A 21,367-nucleotide genomic window follows, 5' to 3' on the forward strand; every position below is an offset into this window, starting at 1 on the left:
TACATCTTTCAGAGGATCATACATAACTATGCACACAACATTAGGAATAGAAGAAAAGCAAAAATATAATTTCACACATACTATTACGTAAAGATACTCTCTCGTTTGTGGCAATGCTTACACACATAGCCCACATAACACATTGCACTCTCTTGAAACTGCAAGCTAACATCTTCAGTAATTGTTGAGTTGACAGTGGGACAAGAAGACTACATTCTTATTAGATGTATCCAAATAAAATACAGGATACACTGACCTACGATCTTTTAATATTTAAAAAAGCAGGAGCTGGAAGAAATTCTACCCGAATTGCTTTTATTTGTTCTGCCTTTTAAACCACTAGACTATTGAAAATACTGATTAGTAAGATAGAACTGTGGGTATTGAGTAATTAGGCTTCCGCTAAATGTTTGCATGTTAGGCCTACTCAAAGTGGGTTGTTTTATTTTTTGGCCTACCTCACCCTGTTGGAAAAAACATAAATTAAATGGTTTTAAACTGTGAACTATAAACTTTGAATCAATGAACTATAAACTTTTTTAAACTCTGAAAGATATAGCAGAAATTAGAGAAACCTTGAACCTGTGTATGGACACATACATTGTACTTGATTTTTGAAGTTGTACCTCAATTATACTACAATTACATAAACCAACATTACTAGATTGATAGATTAATGTTAGCCATATCGTACATTTAAGATATTAAACCTCTTAACATCTATTGCATGAATCCCTAATGTAATATTAATAGAGACCAATAGATGGAGACAATGTACAGAAACGTCTCTTGTTTATCAGAAGAAAAAAAAATACAGATAGCTACTGATATCTTTCTTTTTAAATCATGGGTGCTGGTGATGAGGTATTTCAAAAAAATCGATCCATTATCTTAATTAAAAGAAATTCTTGACAATTTAAATTTCCTAATAAAAACAGTTTATTCATTTAAAATGCAGACAAAAATAGTCACATTATAAAAAGACATTAGGAACAAAGCCTGCAAATAAACTGTATAAAATACAGTCAACAACTTCACAGTCTCACTCATCAAAGGGCGAAGTAACTGATGACAGAACATGAATTAAAACCAATTGAAATGAATGAACAAAGATAACTTGGTTGAGACGCCACCTCAGGTCTTACATACTAATACTATTTGGTTCTTTTAATATAATGTAGTTATGAATTAACTGTGAAAATGTGTACCACGAAAGAGTAGCAGGTGTTTTTTCCTCAAGCTCACTTAAACTCTGCCTTTAAACCATGGGGCACGCAATCGAACATACAAACAAAGAAATTTAAAATAAAAAAAATCTTGGTCCCGAGAAAGTACAGTTAAATACTGTTGCCAAGAAAAGAGATCACAGTTTTCATAGCATTAAGGCCTGTGACTATGAGGGGCTCCCAGTGGTTATGATGCCGGCCTCCTTCCCCCTCCTAGGACAAATGAATCGAGATGCTAGCGAAGGTTGTGGCTTTGAAAGAAAACAAGATTGGCAATTTGCTGTTGTGGGATGCAGCCATCCTGAACCCCTACCCAAATACATCACAGGTGTCTTTTAGCCGATACAGTCCTGGCTTGTGTTGTTTGTAATGAACGTCTGCAGGCAAACCAAGCCAATGGACTGCTCATATTCTAACATATGGCGACGGGGCTGTGGACTACAGCTTAAGTGTTGCAGTGCATTTCTAATACTGAGTAACTAACTTTATAACTAATACTAAATTAAAGCAGAACATGAATGCCACCAAAACCCACCTATTTAACTCAACTGGAAAGGCTACGTTTGACAGACCAAAGCTACACGTTTGGCAAAGGGTGCTCCGTATAAAAAAATAATAATATTACTATGCTGGGCTTCAAGTGGAAACAAAGATTGCTTCAATTTGAGGAATCAAATGCTACTGACCAACATAACAAAAACCTAGGGAGACAATGAACGACTTTCTATTGTTAGATGAATATCAATATGCCTACAATTTATACGAATTGACCAGTACAGGCAATACATAACAAAATGTGTTCCATTGGGGACCTATACAGCCTCTAGACATACTAACTATAAAGATTTGCAAGAATTCTGCTAAAAGAAGATCTACATTAGTGTATCTGGCCTAGAGGGAGCTTAATAGAATATTATGTGATCTCCCTCATGTGTAGCTGGCCTGATTGATATGCGGTCCATAAAATACTTTAAAAACACTTGGCAACAACAACATCTGCTTACGCAACTGTTGTAAAGGCTTTTAAAACAAACATACTTGGAAACGTTATTATATATTGACTGAAGTGAACCTCTTCAAAAGCTCATTTACACACTTAGACATGGTTAATTTACATCCAAACGCTAAGTTACAGAGTAAAACACTGCAATTCAACTGTACCGCAAATCAATGAAAACATGTTCTCCAAATAAGCCTTCAGAGAACGTGATTGCATCAAAAAAGGAACCATGGGTGAACTTAGAGGTTCTTCATGGTTGTGAAGAGCATCCACTGGTAGTGGAGGATCCATCGTGGACCAACCGACCTAGTCCTCCTCATTGGATATAAACATCAACACTGGTTTGGGCTTAGGGTAGTAGGGCACCCCCAGACAGAGAGGTTACCCACAGGGAGAGACATATCTATATATATATACCAATACAAAGAAAATAAACACACACACAGGGAGAGAGCTGTTATCTGGGCACTTTGAGGACCTTGTAGACATTGTTGTGGAAGACGGTGGAGAAGTGAGGCCGGGCGTCTTTGTTCACCAGACTGCAGAAGGGGACCTTGCCGGCATTCTGGGGGTCCTCCACGTCCCAGATCTCTGGCATGCTACAGCCGGGCCTAGCATGCACACACACACACACACACACACACACACACACACACACACACACACACACACACACACACACACACACACACACACACACACACACACACACACACACACACACACACACACACACACACACAAACGGGAGAGGATGGAGGACAGAAGGAGGAATATTTAGAGAAAGAGATGAAGGGATGGTCGAGGTCTGCGGTGGTGTGTATGCAGACGGTTGTTCATTCTGTGAATGTGGAGCTCAGCCACGGTGGTTTGCTCATGGTTCAACTCCAAGGCTTTTGGGATTATCAACCTCTCTCGCAATCTTTTGTGTTCGTCTGTGTGCGTGTCATACCTGGTCCTCCTTGTGCACCAGGAGTCCTCCAGCACAAAGTAGTGGACCCCGAGTTGCATGAGGTTGCTTTTGACCGTCTCCCCGGACATGCGGCTATACATCGAGTACACCAGCTTGGTCCTCTCTCTGCAACACACGCACACACACTAACCTTATGGGGACGGCTGGCATTAAGCATAGCAGTCGTTTCCTCTCTTGGTGTTTCAATAACATTTAAATACCTTCTAATAATAATAACTTAGTCTTTTAACTGTTATTACGTATTTTACATAAATATTGGAGTTAACTCTGTCTTTTGTCATTTCTGAAAAACAGCCAAACGCAGAACTAAGCAAGACAAAGCTTCACGTGGAGCTTTGGAATCAAATATTTGGACAGAGGTTGGTTTGTAGATAATCTACCTCAAATAACAAAGGCTGCAGTGCTAGCTGAACTTAGCCCGGCAATGATCCAGCGGTAGTCGATCTTAGCCCTGGCTATACTACAGTGCTAGCTGACGTGAGCCCTAGTAATAACACTACAGTGCACTTCTAGCTGACCAAAGCCCTAGTTATGCTACAGTGCTAGCTGACCTTAGCCCGGCATCCTCATAGTGTGGATGGTTAACGATGGCCCTGCCGGTCGATAGCTTTACACTGGCCATCGTTGGCATGGCTCCAGCAAACACTGCATCTGTAGACGGATGGAGAGGTTCAAGGACAGTGTTAGTGGTGGTAAGGGAGGTGGCACAGATCTCCACAATCAAAATGTTAATGCTCCCTTATGAAATGCTTAGCTATTTACTGCAAGTTACTTTGTATGAAATCATCTGCTAAATAGTAGATTCAATTATTGTGAATGTGATAGGGGTACACAGATAGGGGTATTGTAAGAGATATGGAGAAGGGCAAAGTGAGAGACATAAAGGGAGGGAGACAGGGAGAGAGAGCTAAAATACCTACAATGTAACTACTTTTTTGCAGTTTAGCTTAGGTCTAATTTTCCAAAGCCCCAATACAAAGCAGAAAAACACTGCTGCAACAGTGTTGGCACCAGCAGCCCAATTAGCAGCAGTACCCACCGGGCTTGGTGTTGCCCTGGATCCAGTCGAGCAGCTCCTCCTGGGGCATGTTGCTAAACTCCCCCATGATCCCCCACTGGGCCTGCAGGTTGGTCACGCCCTGTACGGCCATGACAGACAGAAAGGCAAACACCACCATCTGGAGCCTGGACCTCTCCCCCACCCAGCTGAACAACTGGTGGGAGAGAGGGAGGGGAAGAAGGAGAGAGAGTAAGGGTGAGAACGGGAGAGCGAGATAGAAAGCGAAAGAGACAGAGACACAGATACGGAGAAAGAGGTAGACAGATAGGTAGTACGGGAGAGTGCGGGAGAGAGAGGAAGAGAGTGAAAGGGGTGTGGAGAGGAAGAGCGGTGAAGGGGAAGTGAAAAAGTGGAAGAGAGTGAAACGGGAGTTGGGAGGGAAAGAGAGGCGGGGGAGTGACAAAGAGGAAGAGAGAGAAAGGAGAGTAGAGTGGGAGAGAGGAGGGGAGTGACAAAGAGAAAAAGGGATGTGGAGAGGGAGAGAGGTGGATGGGGAGTGACGAAGAGCAAGAGAGTGAGAAAGTGACAGAGAGGCAGAGGAAGCGAGAGGGGAGAAACAATATAACACTCAATAATTACATTTGACTACAAATACAGTCATACTGATAATAACAATACATAAAGATATTTATACATTCAGAAATCAAAATGAAACCAAAACAGACTAAACCAGTTACCTGCTTGGAGCAGATGAGGGCGGCCATGATGCACATGTGAGGGGTGAGGAAGAGCTTGAGACGCATGATTAGGACGGCTAGCAGGAAGAATGCCACCAGCTGAAGACCGTGGTACACCAGCTGGAGGAGCAAACAACAAATGCAGGCAGCACACAGTGATTCATAACAATAATAATCTTTATTATCGCATTTGTGCAATGCGCTTTACAAGCAACACAATAAACTCTGCATATAGTGTGTGTGTGTGTGTGTGTGTGTGTGTGTGTGTGTGTGTGTGTGTGTGTGTGTGTGTGTGTGTGTGTGTGTGTGTGTGTGTGTGTGTGTGTGTGTGTGTGTGTGTGTGTGTGTGTGTGTGTGTTCAATATCGTGCGTTGGAGCAAACATTGCGTGTGTGTGTAATGTGTGCACATGTGTGTATGCACTTGTTTGTGTGTGCGTGTGCAAGACAACTCAACAGCGCAATAGAAAGGGGGGCGGGGGGAGAGATGAAAAGATAAAGAGCAATAAATAGAGAGTGATAAATGGAGAGATCTAGCGATATAAAGAGCGAGAGAGAGACCAACACAGAGACAGAGAGACCTATGGGAGCCATATGACTCACGAGAGATAGTATTGAAAAAATAAGAGATAAAGAGAAAGAAAGAAAAGACTAAATAAAAGGCGCTGGGGTTTGGGATTGGATTCCACGGCAAGAGAAACATTGGCTTTCATTTCCCAGCGGAGAACCAAGTGAAGAGAGCCGGAGGACGAGCCAGCAGCCACAGAGGCATTCACTCACAGGAAGGCACAAGGGCGACAACACTGCTGCTCCTGCTGCTTCCGCTCACTAATACCTTGCAGAGATAGAGAGAGATAGGGCAGTTTGCGCTCGCTCACCTCTCCTTTGGCTATCAGTTCCGGCCTGTAAGAAGCAAATAGAACTGAATGAGTTTGGGTCGCTGAGGCAGAAAACAGCACTGCTATCTCTGGGCACATTGCAGAGAGACGAATACATTATGGGGGAAAAATGTAATATGTTTATGTTTAATGTAATACAGTAGCCCACCGCGTAGAAATGCTAAAGATAAGACTGGGAGACAGAGATTTGCATGGTTTCCAGACTGCATGGAAATATTCAGACTGTGTATTCAAACTGTTAAAGGCCACCGAGCTTCCCTTCAAGACACAATACTAGCTAAAAGTGAAAGAACCTTCTGCCCACACAATTCTTTTGATATGTAACCAAGGATTTGTACCTGGCAAATTCTCAAATCTATCTGCTATTCGCTGGTGGAAGGGGTTTACTTTGGACCCTGGTTGCATCACTCAAATGTAGCCGTGAACAACAGAGCACAAGCAGTGGAACAGACACTCACTCCTCTTCCTCAAGCTCACTCTCAGACTCTGAGGTTTTGGCCACGTCTCCATGGACCAGGGAGTGATACACATCCCGTAACGTCTAAAGAGGGACAGAAACAAATGTGTCTAGATTGGCATTGTATTTTGAGTTTTGCTAATTTGACACGCTCTGGCAACGAAAATGTAGTTTTCCCATGCTTATAAATCAATTCGAATTGAGAAAAGAGAGACAGAGAGAGAAAGACATCACGTTAAATGAACAAATGGTATGCATCAGGAATCTCCCCTTTGGCTCTACATTCGTTTTTTCTACAACCAACCACCCCCAATGCTGTTTTTAAATTCATTGCAGATAATCAGCAACGCGTGTAACACTGACTTCAGCTTCGGTGCAGTTGTCAAGCTGTCGTTTTGTGACAATTGACAAGGCAGGGTAGGTGACACGTGTATATTTTTAGCACCATGTTTTATTCATGAATTCATGGAACAGCCAAGGTTTTTTTTTTGGTTTATGAATGACTGCGCTTTACAAAAAAAGGCACTAATTAAGCGTTGGTGTGTGTGTGTGTGTGTGTGTGTGTGTGTGTGTGTGTGTGTGTGTGTGTGTGTGTGTGTGTGTGTGTGTGTGTGTGTGTGTGTGTGTGTGTGTGTGTGTGTGTGTGTGTGTGTGTGTGTGTGTGGTGCAAAAGTTACCCGTGCAGCGATGAGCACTAGCACTAACACGTTGATGGGGAGCAGCAGGGTCTTGATGTAGCGCAGCGGGGTCTGAGACGGACGGGGACAGGTGTAAGTAGTGGCCCATCATATATATGGAGGCAGAACAGAACAAGAAGCTAAGATTTGTCTGGATGAATTATCTATTCAGGCGGAATCTAAAGTCACAGATTACAACAGTATATAGCCCATAACCTTTACAAAATGTGATGCACGCACACACACAGCGGTCGAGGGCCTGTTAGAGCCCTGCTACTGAACAGCAGGTCGCTGTGCCCTGAATGGCTGACATTTCACCAGGACACAGAGTGACATTTAAGCTGACACCATATTTTCAACCTGCATTAAACACATAGTTTGAGCAAACAGATTCAATCTTTTAAGATAATTCATCACAGATTAACTTTCCTTTTTTCGATTGCCTTTAACTTAACTAAATAAACTGTACAAAACATCAAATGTATTAAACACTACCTCCATCTCCATGAAGTCAAACTCTGCAGCGCAGGTGTACATGAGCGTGTGGAAGTCCTGGTAGCTGGTGAACTTAGACTTGATCAGGCCGCTGATGTGAGCCTACAGGAACACGGGGAACCCGTCAGAGCTCGACCCCACGCCTCACCCAGGCTCAACACTGAGGGGGAGGTTGTCTCACTTAGTGGACGCCTCACCCAGGCTCAACACTGGGGGGGAGGTTGTCTCACTTAGTGGACGCCTCACCCAGGCTCAACACTGAGGGGGAGGTTGTCTCACTTAGTGGACGCCTCACCCAGGCTCAACACTGGGGGGGAGGTTGTCTCACTTAGTGGACGCCTCACCCAGGCTCAACACTGAGGGGGAGGTTGTCTCACTTAGTGGACGCCTCACCCAGGCTCAACACTGAGGGGGAGGTTGTCTCACTTAGTGGACGCCTCACCCAGGCTCAACACTGAGGGGGAGGTTGTCTCACTTAGTGGACGCCTCACCCAGGCTCAACACTGGGGGGGAGGTTGTCTCACTTAGTGGACGCCTCCATCAGAAGCAATATACAAATGACAAATATAAATATAGAAACATATGAATCAGATTTTCTGAGCGGGATGCCTCCCTGATGACCATACCTTAATATATCATGGAGAGCAAGACATGAATATTGAAGTAGTATGCGCGCCACCGCTTTACATTCGCAACATTATTCACTTCCTCAGCCTAATGCAACTAACTTCATCATAGCAACAATGGCTTACGTCATCGGAGGATCCCAGCACGGTGGACAGTAGGAACTTGAGCACCAATGTGGAGCCCACCCAAGCCAGGCCCTGCATGGACTGAGGATGGGGGGGGCAGATGCATGAGGGGACAAGGTGGAGGGTTATAAGGAGACAAACCCTAACTGGCATTATGCTAGGTGCATGGTTTTCTGCCTTACACTTGAGGGTTAGGCTTAGGGTTAGCTGTAAGCTTGAAAAAACCTTTTTCAAATTGCCGGTCACTGCTAATGCCATTTCTGTGTCTGCTTATATCAATTAATGGTTTAAAGATGATCAGGCTGATAGGTAGAGGTGGTCCTATGTTTGATCAGACTTAATTTACTTTGGATGACAGCGCTGATCTGCTTGTGGCTGGCCTACCAATAATTGGTAGACTATATCCATATCAAAAAACACATCACTCTTTGTCGACTAACAGATCTTAAAAGCATACAGGAGCCGTCATGCCTACAAATCATCTCTCCTGCTACAGAGTAGACATTTCAACATTGTGTATTTATACGTTTATCGAGTCAACGGATGTGATTGAGCTTTTAGTACTTCCACTGCTGATGACAGTTTTAGCACCTACTCTATCTTTACAAGTGCTTGCCATTTATGAAAAATTGCAGGTACAGATATCGCTGCCGAGGTGATGAATCGGTTGATGCAGCAGAAGCCTTTTTGCTCGGCATTACTGTGAGCACCTTTCATAAACAAAAGTGTTTGCCAAGTCATCGTTCCCCGATTCAGAAATCATTTTTCAGTTTTTGGATTAATAAGCCATAGAAAATGAGGACCATCCCTTTGTTTTTAAAAAAAAACGTTTTTTAAAAAAAGCACTTATTTTGAGAGCCTCTACCCCAATTTCGTCGCACTTTGTGCAATGACAAAAAGAGATTCTGATTCTGATAATATAGAGTCTGTCGTAGCACACAGCCGCCGCAAGTCTCTGACATCAGAGAGGAATGAAATTAATAATATCAATAAAATTAATCATTGACACCGACTCAGGATTTATATCGAAATGTTCGCAATGACTAACGGTGTATGTTGCCAGAGTTTGGCAGATTGATATCATATTATGGGTTGGGTCAGCTTGAAATCCTCTATAGACCTGCAGAGATAGAATAAAAAAACCTTTCCAGTGAGTCGCCAAATGCACCAACTCCCTAAAATGAAGCACACAACTATCAAGCATAAGGTCCTCATTGGACACAATGTTTTCCATGACCTGCATTTTAAGATGAAGAAGCATTCAATACAGCATATTTTCAGCAGTTACATGACGAGCAAGGCGTACCCAAGTGATGATCCCGGGTCTGCAGACTGCTGTGAAACTTTCCTTAAATGCGATGATGGCCTGCCAAGACAAACACATAACATCCAAACATTGAAATCCTCTGAATCACAACAAAATACCAAACACAAGGAATATCAAATATACCCAATATGTAACTGTGTATCTTTATATATAAACTGCATTAAATGGCTATGGAGATATAGTGGTGACCTAAGCCATGAACTGGAGCATCTATTATTATTTAAAACTAGAAGCTAAAATCTGAGAAAACAATCCTGAGTTGTCAATGGTTTTACTGCAGTTATTCTTTTCTTGTATTTCATATACTGTCAAATTAATTAATTATTACACTTGCATCAAGCAAAGATCAGACTATGAGCTTTAGTTGTCTTTGCAGGGGAGTGAGGCTTCAGGCCTGTCAGTCGTTCTTTGGGTTCAAAGGACAATGCTAAGTTAATGAACATCCATTGAGACGGGCGTGTAGGTTGGTGGCTAATGGCCTCAGAGGTCTTTGAATCTGTCTGCAAATTGTCTGTTGTAGATGTCAAAACACACACACACAAGGGACACTAGGGCTGGGCGATTAATCGAATTCCGATCTTGATTTCAATTTCAAACTATCACAAAATTAACATAATCGAGTTTTCAGAACAGCTGGATACATATTTGTACATTCTTTTAGATTTGAACATTTTCTTTTGGACCATTTTGTGCATTTTTTTAAGGCGAAATTTCTCAGTTACAAAGTGTTTTGGAGAGAGACATGCTGAATAAGTACATCAAGTTTTGAAACTCAAAAAATAGTCATTTGAATAATCATGATTTCAATATTGACCAAAGTAATCGTGATTATGATTTTTCCATAATCGAGCAGCCCTACTGGACACACACACACACACACACACACACACACACACACACACACCCACCCCCCCCCCCCCGCCCCGGGGGAGCAGAGCACTGACTCACCCAGATGGAGACCAGAGAGGAGGCGTAGAAGGAGGTGAGTAGCATGGAGTTGCCAAACATCAGGAGGAAACACATGGCAAGAGCGATCTGCAGGAAGCAACCAGGGAGAGACAGAGAGAGAACGATGTGTCAGTCAACCGCAGTCTGCTTTGCCTCCCAGTGGTGTGGAAACTGTGTGTTCTGGACCACCAGCTTCACACTGGGATGCTGAATCCAGTCGTTAGGCAGCTCATCTGTGTAATGACAATGACACCACGGGGAGGAAACAAACAAACCACATCCACTTTGTCATGACAAAAGCGAGTCCCTATTGTTGCTGCAAGAGAGGCATATTTCTCTCTCTCACACACACACACACACACACACACACACACACGATATCAGACAAAACAAGCCCTGCATAATTTGACAGAAATATTCATCTCTCACGGGACTTCAACTGTCGCATAGCAACGATCCCTGGTAGATTCGTCCCTCAGAGTTGAAACAGAAGAAGCTTGTTGTTAGATTGTAAGTTAGTCAATCATTACGGGAGAGTGGGGGGTTGCATGATACATTGTCATAAATAATTAGAAGAGACTAAATGCCAAGTGATGAAAACGTAGCCTTCATCAAGACGAAGCATGGCTATGTTAAAAAGGAGCAAAGGCTGTGCCTTCGCACGCTGGGCCAACTTCCAGTCGCAACTCAACTGAAGATTTGGCAGCCACGTAGGTCACAGGGGAAACACATGCTTCTGCCTGGCTGCATTTGTTATTCATGGGAACACAGACACACACGCGTGCACAGAAATCATCACTGCCAAGCCGTTTGAATTATGCACTGCCTCCATGCCCTCCCTTGGACTAAGATCTCCACCATCTCTGGATGACTTCCTTATCGCTGGAGCTCCAAGCCTCTGGCTTCCAGACCCTGGCTCATAGCCCAGCATGCAGAGGAGGATTAGGGGCAAAGGAATGTGGAGGAGATGCTTGGATCATCCCTCGTTCACAAACACATACAGCCCTCATTTAAACGAGAGACAAAACGGGACACAAAAAGGCTTCCATGAGACTGGAAAGAAAATCTCATATGCTTGGTGTCTTGTTGCTTCCAATTTAGACATGTTTAAAAAAAAAAAAAGAAACTTGTCATGAAAATGTGAAGTGAAATTGCGACCCTTTGATGAGCGCTATTGATATCGAGGAACAGGTGTGGAGAAACCATGGAAATCGTGCTAGAGGGAGGAGCAGAGTGAACCAAACTGTTTGCCAGATTGTTTGTTTTAGGGTCATTCATACTGTATTTTGGACATGGTTGTTTTTCTTTAAATGAGGTGCAGGTTTTGAATAAGGTTGCCCTGTGCAGGCGGAAATTCTCCTACCATGTGAGTCACCAGGATGGACTGCAGCTTGGTGGGGCTGAGGTAGCCAAGGATGTAGGAGGCAAACAGAGAGGCCACCTGGACAGAACAAAGCAGCACAACCGAACATCAGCTCAAACAATGGCTGAAAGTAAAAATCTATGACTAGTAGCAACGATATCCTGCGAACATTGAGCCTTGTGTCTCATTGTATGTGGTTAGGCAGTGTGGATACTGTCAAAACGGGGCAGATATTAACTGCAAGGCATCATCACACTGGGACTGAGCACTTGTCGACTCTAGGAAAAGTTAAATGTATTGCTATGATTTCCATTAAGCTCTACAGTTTTGCTTCAATAGTAATAGTATTAAAAAAAAAGTAGTCCAGTACAATATGTGCGTATTATGAGCATGATAAATGGAAAAAAGCTTAAATTTATTCAAACCCTAATGGATGGTTTAATGTACTAGCCAGATACTTCAGAGGGCACACGCTATTGAATTCATTTCCAAGCGATTTCAGCGCCAAATTTCGATTGGCCAATTGCACACTCTGCAGGCCTCGACAGGCGCCCACGAGTGCTGCCATGCATTCTCGGTGCAAACACTTGGTTTAAACCTGGATTATACTATACTACTATTCCGCACGGCCGGCACGGGTCGCAAGGACATGAGCTGATGCGAAAAACTGATGGGCAAATCGTTTGGATCTTTGATACATTCATGAGTTTTCTCCATGCAGCGATTGGTCTACAGGAAATTTAACGCTACCATACGGCCATTAAATAGGCAAGACGAGGGGGGTGGGGGTTACATTCGGGAGAGACCGGTGTGAGAGATGGATGAAGCGGCAGCTCCTAGGAATTCTCCATGGCGGCGCCTGCATGGAGCAGCCGTCGGAGCGAAAAAGGCCAAAAGATGCGGAGCGTGTTGTTCTGTGTCACTTTCACTTGCATCAAAATAAAACATCTGTACCTGGGTGAGCAGCACGAACTGAGCAAACTGCCAGGGCAGCATGAAGCACAGTGTGGAGACCCCCAGGGCCACCATGGACGTTCTGCTAGGGCTCTTTGTCCTGGACCCATGGGACAGCGCACACACACACACACACACACACACACACACACACACACACACACACACACACACACACACACACACACACACACACACACACACACACACACACACACACACACACACACAGATTATAAATATGTTCATATGCTCATGACTGTTGCACACACACACACACACACAACGTGTATACACATAATGTGCATGCGCACACAGCATGTACAGAGTTCATTCTTTCGATGCAATCCAAGCCCGGCATCTATGCTGCGCAGTCTTAAGAAGCCAAAGCGGGCACTGAAAAATATCCAGGACCAAATCCCTTAAGATAACATAAAGACCTTCTGGGGACTATTTCTGATATTTCTTTTTTTTTCATTAGTAAGAATATACCCACGTACAAACCCAAAAAGACCCACGCTTACCGTAGGATGTAGGTGAGCAGCAGCATCTGCATGACCAGGAAGGGGTACGCAAAGCTCTCCCTCAGAGGTGGGGTCCACATCACACGAGTGCTCTGGGAGCGCGTACACACACACACACACACACACACACACACACACACACACACACACACACACACACACACACACACACACACACACACACACACACACACACACACACACACACACACACACACACACACACACACACACACAGTGGAATAGTCCTTTAGCAAGAGACAGAAGCTCATGATCCCTTATTTGGATCACTCTGAATGGAGATGGAAGCTTAAAGTGAGGACGTTTAAATACACAAAATGCAAAGCCCAGAGAAGATCCAATACTTTCTCTGAAGATCCGCACAGAAAGAGGAAGTAGACAGATTAAGCAGCTTGTTGCGTGTAATGTCTGATCATGTTACAGTATATTATTACACTATCCATTCAAGAAACATGATGGTAAAATCTGTTCCATCTTGGTTTTCAAGTATTGAGAGAACTACAAGCTACTTCTACCAAACTAAGTTAGTACCATATTACACCCACACCCACAGCTAGCGACACGTGAGGCAGAGATTTCCTTTTGTGTCCCTACCCCACAGTAAACCAACAGTGGGGTACGGACAACCTCACAATACGCACCAGGGAGGTTAGTATATGCTTGAACTGGACCACTAAGGATATAGCTGTCAAAAATAAATGGATGTGTGGGTTGGCAAGGCGAAACGCATTAGATTTCACACACATACAGACACATACAGAAATACACACATCTAAATGTGTGGAAAGCCAGTGTTTATTTCTCACTAAGCGAAAGGCAGAATTTCCGTCTGGTTTGCAGGAGGTGTTGTGTGTTTGTGCTGCTGCACTGATTTATCTTTCTTTGCGCGTGCATTGTGTGCGTGTATGTGTGTGCGGCTCACTTCTCCGTGGTTGAAGAAGAAACACATGGTGGTGACCAGGCCTCCCAAGCGACTTCCACTGGTGAGGGAGAAGAAAGACAGTGAACACAAGCACGTGAGAGATAATAAGTACAGAGAAAGCAGAACATCAGCGTTTATCTTTTCCCTTTGCTTACATATTTGAATCCCTCGAACAGCTCTATCCACTAAATTCCAAGGACTTGGATGTAATATTTTGTAGGTAGGTGAAAGTTCAAGGGAAGTTACCTGAGGTAGGCGCCGTATATGAAGAACAAGCTCATCATGAAGCCGTTCAGGAGGAACACAAAGGTCACATAAAAGTATGCTGGGTCGCCCAGGCCTAGAGGATGGGACACACAGACACAGACACACACACACACACACACTCACACACACACACAGACACAGACACAGACACAGACACACACACACACACACACACACACAAAAACAAAAGGAGCTTATGCCATTTTTATGCCATTTTGACAGAATTGAATTATACGGTTTGCATCCTGTCAAATCTTTTACATTGCAGCGGATTTGTTAAATGTGCGCACATCACCGTCGCACTGTCCCAACAGATTGATTCTGTCCCTTACTGGTGACCTTGGATATTTTAACATTGTATATTTGGATTGGCCCCTTGCCATTTATCTCAAATGTATGGCCCTTAATGTAATGTTACTTGTGGCATTGTTTATTTTGGAATTAAATTGTGTTAACATTTATATATAGACACATTTCTAGCTGTACAGCTATTACACCTTACTGCTCTTGTAATATTGATTGTTTATTTGTTTATTTTGCACTCTACGCTCTGTTCCTTCCGTGTACTGCAGTTGCTGACCAGTCATTTCCCTCTGGATAAATATTTAATCTTAAACAACAGGCCACGTGGAAGCCAGGTTTAACCACAAAACCCCCACCCCCGCAGTGTGTGATTCTTGAACGTTATGGTGTTTGAACAAAGCAATGATCTCCTAATATCACACCCTGCTGTGTCTCATGCAGCGTGACTTGCATGCTGATGCAGATAAACAACAGCAAGGAGACTTGTGTCAGGTTTTTAAACACTAAAATGTGAGACTCTGCTGTGGAATCGCTACTGCCATGGATTGGACAAAGCTCAACAATCGTAAGAAAACATTTCTTTCTTCCTTACCACTTATGCTAAATAAAGGCATTTCATTTTCATTGTGAAAAGTTTATTTTGTCCACACCTTCCATCCTTCATATATCCTTCATCCATCAACAAAGAATGAGTCGATGAAGATGGAAATAAATAACATGCATAAGTATATAGTTATAAGAATTAGAGTATAATGATAAAGACTTATTATTCTCAGTCATCTCTCCATTGTTCTTCAATAGTGATCCGCTTTTATTTAATTGAAGCTTATTCTAGGTTTGTCTTTGTCTTTCCCCATGGCTATGACCCAGACCGACTTTATGATACCGTTTTAGTACCGCCGCTGTGTATCACCACTATTAGGAGCGATGTTGTATATGAAATGTCCGGGATGCCTAACCCTCACTCGGGCGTGGACACTGTGGTCGCTGCTCAGATGGAGTCTCACCATCCACACACACCGTGACCCTACACTACAAGCGTTTCCGAAAACTCCATCTCTCGGACTCCGCAGTCAACTGCTGCCCTCGCGTCCACCGGCAACCCTTTTTCATGACATCCGAGAGCCTTGGAAAAGGCACTCCGACGTCACAAAAGGAACGCCATCTGCATTCGCAGCAGAGTGGAACATTCACATAGTGTTTAGGGCAGAATGGCAAAAGATGACTTACTATGTTAACGATCATTTAAGACAAATGATCACATTTAAAATGTGGTCTTGGGTTCACTGGCTCTTTAAAAGGAGGAGCGTTCCACTCTGCTACTTTCTGATAAACAAAGTATTGCTTCATACACTGCAAAAAAACAGTCTGCAAAATCAACTCTGTTTTAAAAAAAAGGGTGGACCACCAATTTTCTCAGGTCAGACAAATGAGAAAGGCAAATCCCGGACCAATGATGTCACTGTTCAAACCGTGTGTGTATACATCCCTGTGTGTGACATGTGTGCAAGATATACATATGAACATGCTGTGTTTGCTGATAAAACAAAAGTGACGACCGCCAATACCTTCGCAGCTGTCAACAGGAGCAAGGCCTTCTCCCCTGTTGATGGACCAGCACATCTTAGTGGGGACACTGAAGAAGTCCATGAGGCCTGTGTATGTTCTGTACCAGCTGGCCAGGACCACCTTGTGGGCAAAGTGGGAGGGATAGAGAGACACAAGGGTAGGTTGTTATTCTTGAGTATCAGTTGAATAACAATCTAATATTGGCTTTTTGTTGTGTTTTCTCAGTGGTAATTGCCTTCTGGTCGGTGGCTTCATTGGGAGTGGGTGTTGTTCATTTTGTATTGGGTTACTCAGTTTATTACGAAATAACTTATCTATAGACTATATATATATATATACACACACACACACACACACACACACACACACACAACTTTATAACATAATAGCATACTAATAACAATGAATATTAAACAGTAATGTAGACAACATTATTGGCTGAATTACCTCTGGGTATAGGTTGAAGCGCTTTAGGGTGTTGATGACCAGCGGGTACTCCGTCAGCCGGTCGTTCATGACCAGGTGTAGGCCGCTCAGGAAGGAGGGCGCCTCGATGATGGTCTTGTAATAAGAGTAGTAGAGGCCCTGGAACACAACGAGAAACAAAGCTGTAGCCAACACACATGGTTACAGGGGATGAGCCGGTGGACAGGGACGCATAGAAATGGCTAGAAAAAGTAAGAGATAAAGAAAGGAAACTGTGGCAGGAAATGTCATGCAAGGAACATTAGATAGATTCAGCAGATGGGGCCGAAGCACACAGTGCATTTGGTTTTCTATCTATGCAAGATAAATTCTCACTTTCAAAACATATATAAACTTCTTTTTTTTTAACGGTCTTTTACCTCACCCCGCACAGGATAATCATTTGGATTATGGTGGGAGAGAAAGAGCAATGCATAGTAATAAAATGACTTTATGATGCACTTTGATTAATTGTGGGTGCTGGCTAAAATAATATGTATTGCTAGTCATTAAAATGGATGAAAAGCCTGAATCAATAATGATAGTTTGATATATTCTATCCTATTTACCATTTCCGTCCGAAAAGCCATTTCCTTTTCCAGATTAGATAAGTGTGAAAAATGTCGGTCATTTTCAAACAGGAGCGTGAGGTGATACCTAATCACAAAGAGAAGAAAAACATTTTTCACGTTCACTTTGTGTTGGCCAATACGTTGACAATGTTTATGCAATGAAAACATGAAACGCATTTTCATAGACAAAGCGTCCACTTGATTAGATACATAATAATAACGTCAAATAAACTACATACAATTATACATGTAGTTACATGCATGTCAACATGAAAATGTAAAAGTGGAATTTTCACACATAAATATAATTATAGGTTATAACTTCTAATATGGTACCTGTCAAAAATGTAGCTTCATGGTAGAACAAATATCGTTTCGGAAAAGCAACAGCATTTAAAACACACACACACACACACACACACACACACACACACACACACACACACACACACACACACACACACACACACACGCACACTAAACAAAATCCCTTACCAGTGGATAAATCCAGCAAGCGCGGCTGAAAAAGAAGAACAGCCTTAAATATTGTATTTGAATGACAGACCGCAATGACACATAACCAGTGTTTTTCGGAATATCTGCGGTCGAACAAACTAAAACATTCTTGCAAGTGGTGTGATGCTGGGTGGCATTTTATGGAAATAACTGCGGATTTGATGGGGTTCGTTAAATTCCCGGTAACATTTCAACAACTTTGCAAGAAGGGACGACACACATTGGAAAGCCATGTATGTTACTGACGTCAATGTTGGACAAGTAACGGTAGGCGGCTAACCGTAACTTTAGCAACGGTAAAGCTAACTGGCGGTTACGAGTGAGAGCTATAACCCGGGTTACGAGCCGAGTTATACCGCTCACTCGCGCAGGATTCAGCACTATATTTGGCACTGTATCCGCGATGTAAGGAACCCGTTAGCAGCTGAGCACCGAGGCTAACTAGCTAGCTAACGATAACTTACCGAGCAGTAGAGTGCCTCCTAGTTTCATGAAAGCACCAGGAGTGAGCCCAAGCTTGGCTCTGCTGGCTGAAATCACATTGGGCAGAAAGCTCCCGAAACCCTTTCCCTCTCTGCCTGCTCGTTTCATGTTACTTTTAATAACAAGCGGACTCTTGTCCCGTTCGACCAAGGTCGCTTGGGTTTTCCCGCTGCTCTGTTTTCTTGTTTTAATCACCATTTTAAAAATCAGTGTTCAGACAGAGGAGAGGCTCGAGACAGCACCGCTATGCAAGACACCCCCCTCGGTCTCCAGTGTCGACTGATGAACAGCTTGTGGACACAGTCACTACCTGGGTGATGGCGGTATCTCTCGTCTACACAAATCTGAGGAAACTTTGCCCTCTTTTGGCTTTCTGGCGCTACTGCAGGCCGCTTGCATTTGGTAACCTTGGCAACACTAGGACGTAGGATGGGCATCTCTTGTTTACTGATCTTTTGTTGTCTGATGTCAACACACTGCCACATCCGTTTACCCACGGCCGAAGTATGTACCCCATCATTTTGACCAAACCAGATTTGCTTTCTGGTTATATGCTACTATTATCATTTAACATAATTGTATAAGCATAAACTCATGATTACTATGCAATATTTTTTCGATCTATCACTATATTGTATTGGAAAAAAAGCGTGGTAAATAGTAAACACATTCAACAACTATAAATATTTTACCTTGTCATTTTAGTTTTGTAGGGAAACTGGTCTAGCACGACCATGCTCCATTCGTCTCATATAGCAGCCTATTGTCAATGGGTAAGTTACGAAATAGAAACACTTTCATTCGTCTAGTGTGCTCTTCTATATATAAATGTTTCATTATCTTGTAAGTGCATGATACATAGTCGTATTGTGTTTATATGTGTATCTGTATATTTTTTAAATCTGTAAATCTGATGTAAAATGTTTTTCATTTGAATTAATTTCACTGCCCTGTGGTCAATCTGGGAACTTTAAATTAGTTTCATTACTAGCCAGAAGATGTCATTGTAGGACCATTGTTGCACATCCTAGAGCGGCTAAGACACGCCCACCTATTGCTTCACGGCTGGACCAAATACACTGACATTTTTGAATGGGAATCAATGGATTGAAATTAAATCTTCTAACTCAAGAAATATGTATAAAAAAATATGCAATCTGCACAAACCCAAGTCAACGTAATGCCAAATGTGTACATGTAAGGCAAGGGTATTGGGTACTTAAGTCAGTTTCAGTCTTTTTAATTGTTTGAAATTGTTTTGAAATTGTTTGAAATTGTTGAAATTGTTGCTTTTTATTATGAACCCTGACAGGTACATTTCATATATATTCAGATTGAAACCAACACTTTTTAAACGTAGCTCCGTGAACCCCCATATAACTTTTCAATTTCTAAGGTCAAAGCTTGACGCAGGAGGTGGGCGTGACGTAGCTGCTCAATATGCGATATTGTTTACACCTCTGGTTTACCCTATAGCCAACAGACTTTTCACACTAACACTCTATATTATTTTGGAAAGAATGACAAAAGTGGTTTACTTTTTTTTGTTCCATATCATTTATTTATAATATCACCTCCCCTATTAGGGAAACCTTACTTTTATAGGCCTATTGTATATAGTACAGTGGTGCATCTGGTGTAGGCTATGCCATCACGCAAGAGCTTCTGCCATAGACATTAGGCATTTCTTTCGAAGTGAATAATTATATTAGGATATGGTGCATCATAATATTAACTAAAGAGACAAAGTTCAGCAATGCACCAAACAACAAACCATAATTACAGCCAAAATAAGGCAAATATCCTACAAATATTTTGATGCCAGAAATCCATCTCAAACAACGCCAAAACAAAAACTTGTCAAATTATTAATTCGTTTTTTTCAGATAATGCAATACAAGCAAACGTGTTGTGCATTTGGCTGCGATAGATAATTTCCATGTAGCCCTACTAGTGGCTAACTTTTAGCTGGCTTGTCTGCCCATGCAGGCTATAGGGTAGACTATTTTACAAACTAACTAATACAAACTGATTTTTAGTGTATACTATTATAATTTTACACCATGCATTATGTCACTTTGAAGATCTGCCATAGGCCTTCAGCCAAATTCCTAAGAAGTTAAATGTAATATGTATAGTTGTATTCCAGTCTCTATGGGCTGGCCGTTCTCACAAATTCACGGATGAAAGAATACACCTATTTTTTCAGTGGTGAAAATACATTTTCCCTCTGTAGCATACTCCCAAAAGCCTATGTTCCATGATACACACATCTGACAGGAGGCTTGATTAAACTGGTCTGGAGCGGCCTTGTTCGTGCATCAGGACGCTCTGGCGCCCGAGGCCTACCCGTCCCATCACCCGCCTGGAATCATGCCTCGACTGAAGTGTTGCCTTAAATACGAACAGTATTTCGGAGCCTGTGGTTCCTCTGCTCCGTCCACTGACGGCATGGCTGTGAAGGATACGCATCTGACACGCGCTGCGCTGTTGGCACAGCTTGCGGCCACACCGACGGAGTTTTGTTTGGACACATAACACAGCAGGGCACGGTGGAGACCGACGGCAGGCGTAGTGAGACAAAGAAAAGATTTAAAAGAAATAACACAAAGACTTACAAATATTCGAGCTGCTGACAGTAGCTTAGGATGTTTGGTGTGTACCAGCATATTTTTGCGTTCGTTTTCAGCGTTAAACTTTAGGAATTTGAGCCACGAGAATATTACTTTATTCAAACTATATGAACTTTAAACGTATCAATGTGGGGTTATTTTTCCATATATTTTGTCGGCGGAATATTGTGCTGATCATTTCCTATCTAAATGATAGTCCTTAAATTGTATAGCCTACTTTTAGAGGCATAACTTGGTTGGCTGCGCTCTGTATGCAGCATGAATAACCCTATTGTTTGAGTTCATT

At 42.6% G+C, this 21,367-nt stretch overlaps 1 protein-coding gene across 1 annotated transcript; it reads right to left on the minus strand.

Annotated features, from left to right (window-relative positions):
- Positions 1–904: 904 nt before the first annotated feature.
- On the minus strand, positions 905–18,789 carry dpy19l1l (dpy-19-like 1, like (H. sapiens)). The gene is made up of 22 exons (XM_056602234.1): positions 18,430–18,789; positions 17,945–17,969; positions 17,447–17,534; positions 16,860–16,997; positions 16,412–16,532; positions 14,520–14,613; positions 14,274–14,331; positions 13,331–13,422; positions 12,807–12,906; positions 11,853–11,930; positions 10,490–10,576; positions 9,521–9,580; positions 8,215–8,295; positions 7,463–7,564; positions 6,968–7,039; positions 6,292–6,374; positions 5,813–5,837; positions 4,937–5,056; positions 4,239–4,413; positions 3,751–3,850; positions 3,179–3,304; positions 905–2,837 (listed from the first exon to the last, which is right to left on the minus strand). The coding sequence occupies exons 1-22, from the start codon at positions 18,644–18,646 to the stop codon at positions 2,684–2,686; spliced, it is 2,196 nt and encodes a 731-aa protein (XP_056458209.1). The 5' UTR covers positions 18,647–18,789; the 3' UTR covers positions 905–2,683.
- Positions 18,790–21,367: the final 2,578 nt, after the last annotated feature.

This window comes from Gadus chalcogrammus, chromosome 11 (assembly GCF_026213295.1).
Source record: "Gadus chalcogrammus isolate NIFS_2021 chromosome 11, NIFS_Gcha_1.0, whole genome shotgun sequence".
NCBI classification, from domain to species: Eukaryota; Metazoa; Chordata; class Actinopteri; order Gadiformes; family Gadidae; genus Gadus; species Gadus chalcogrammus.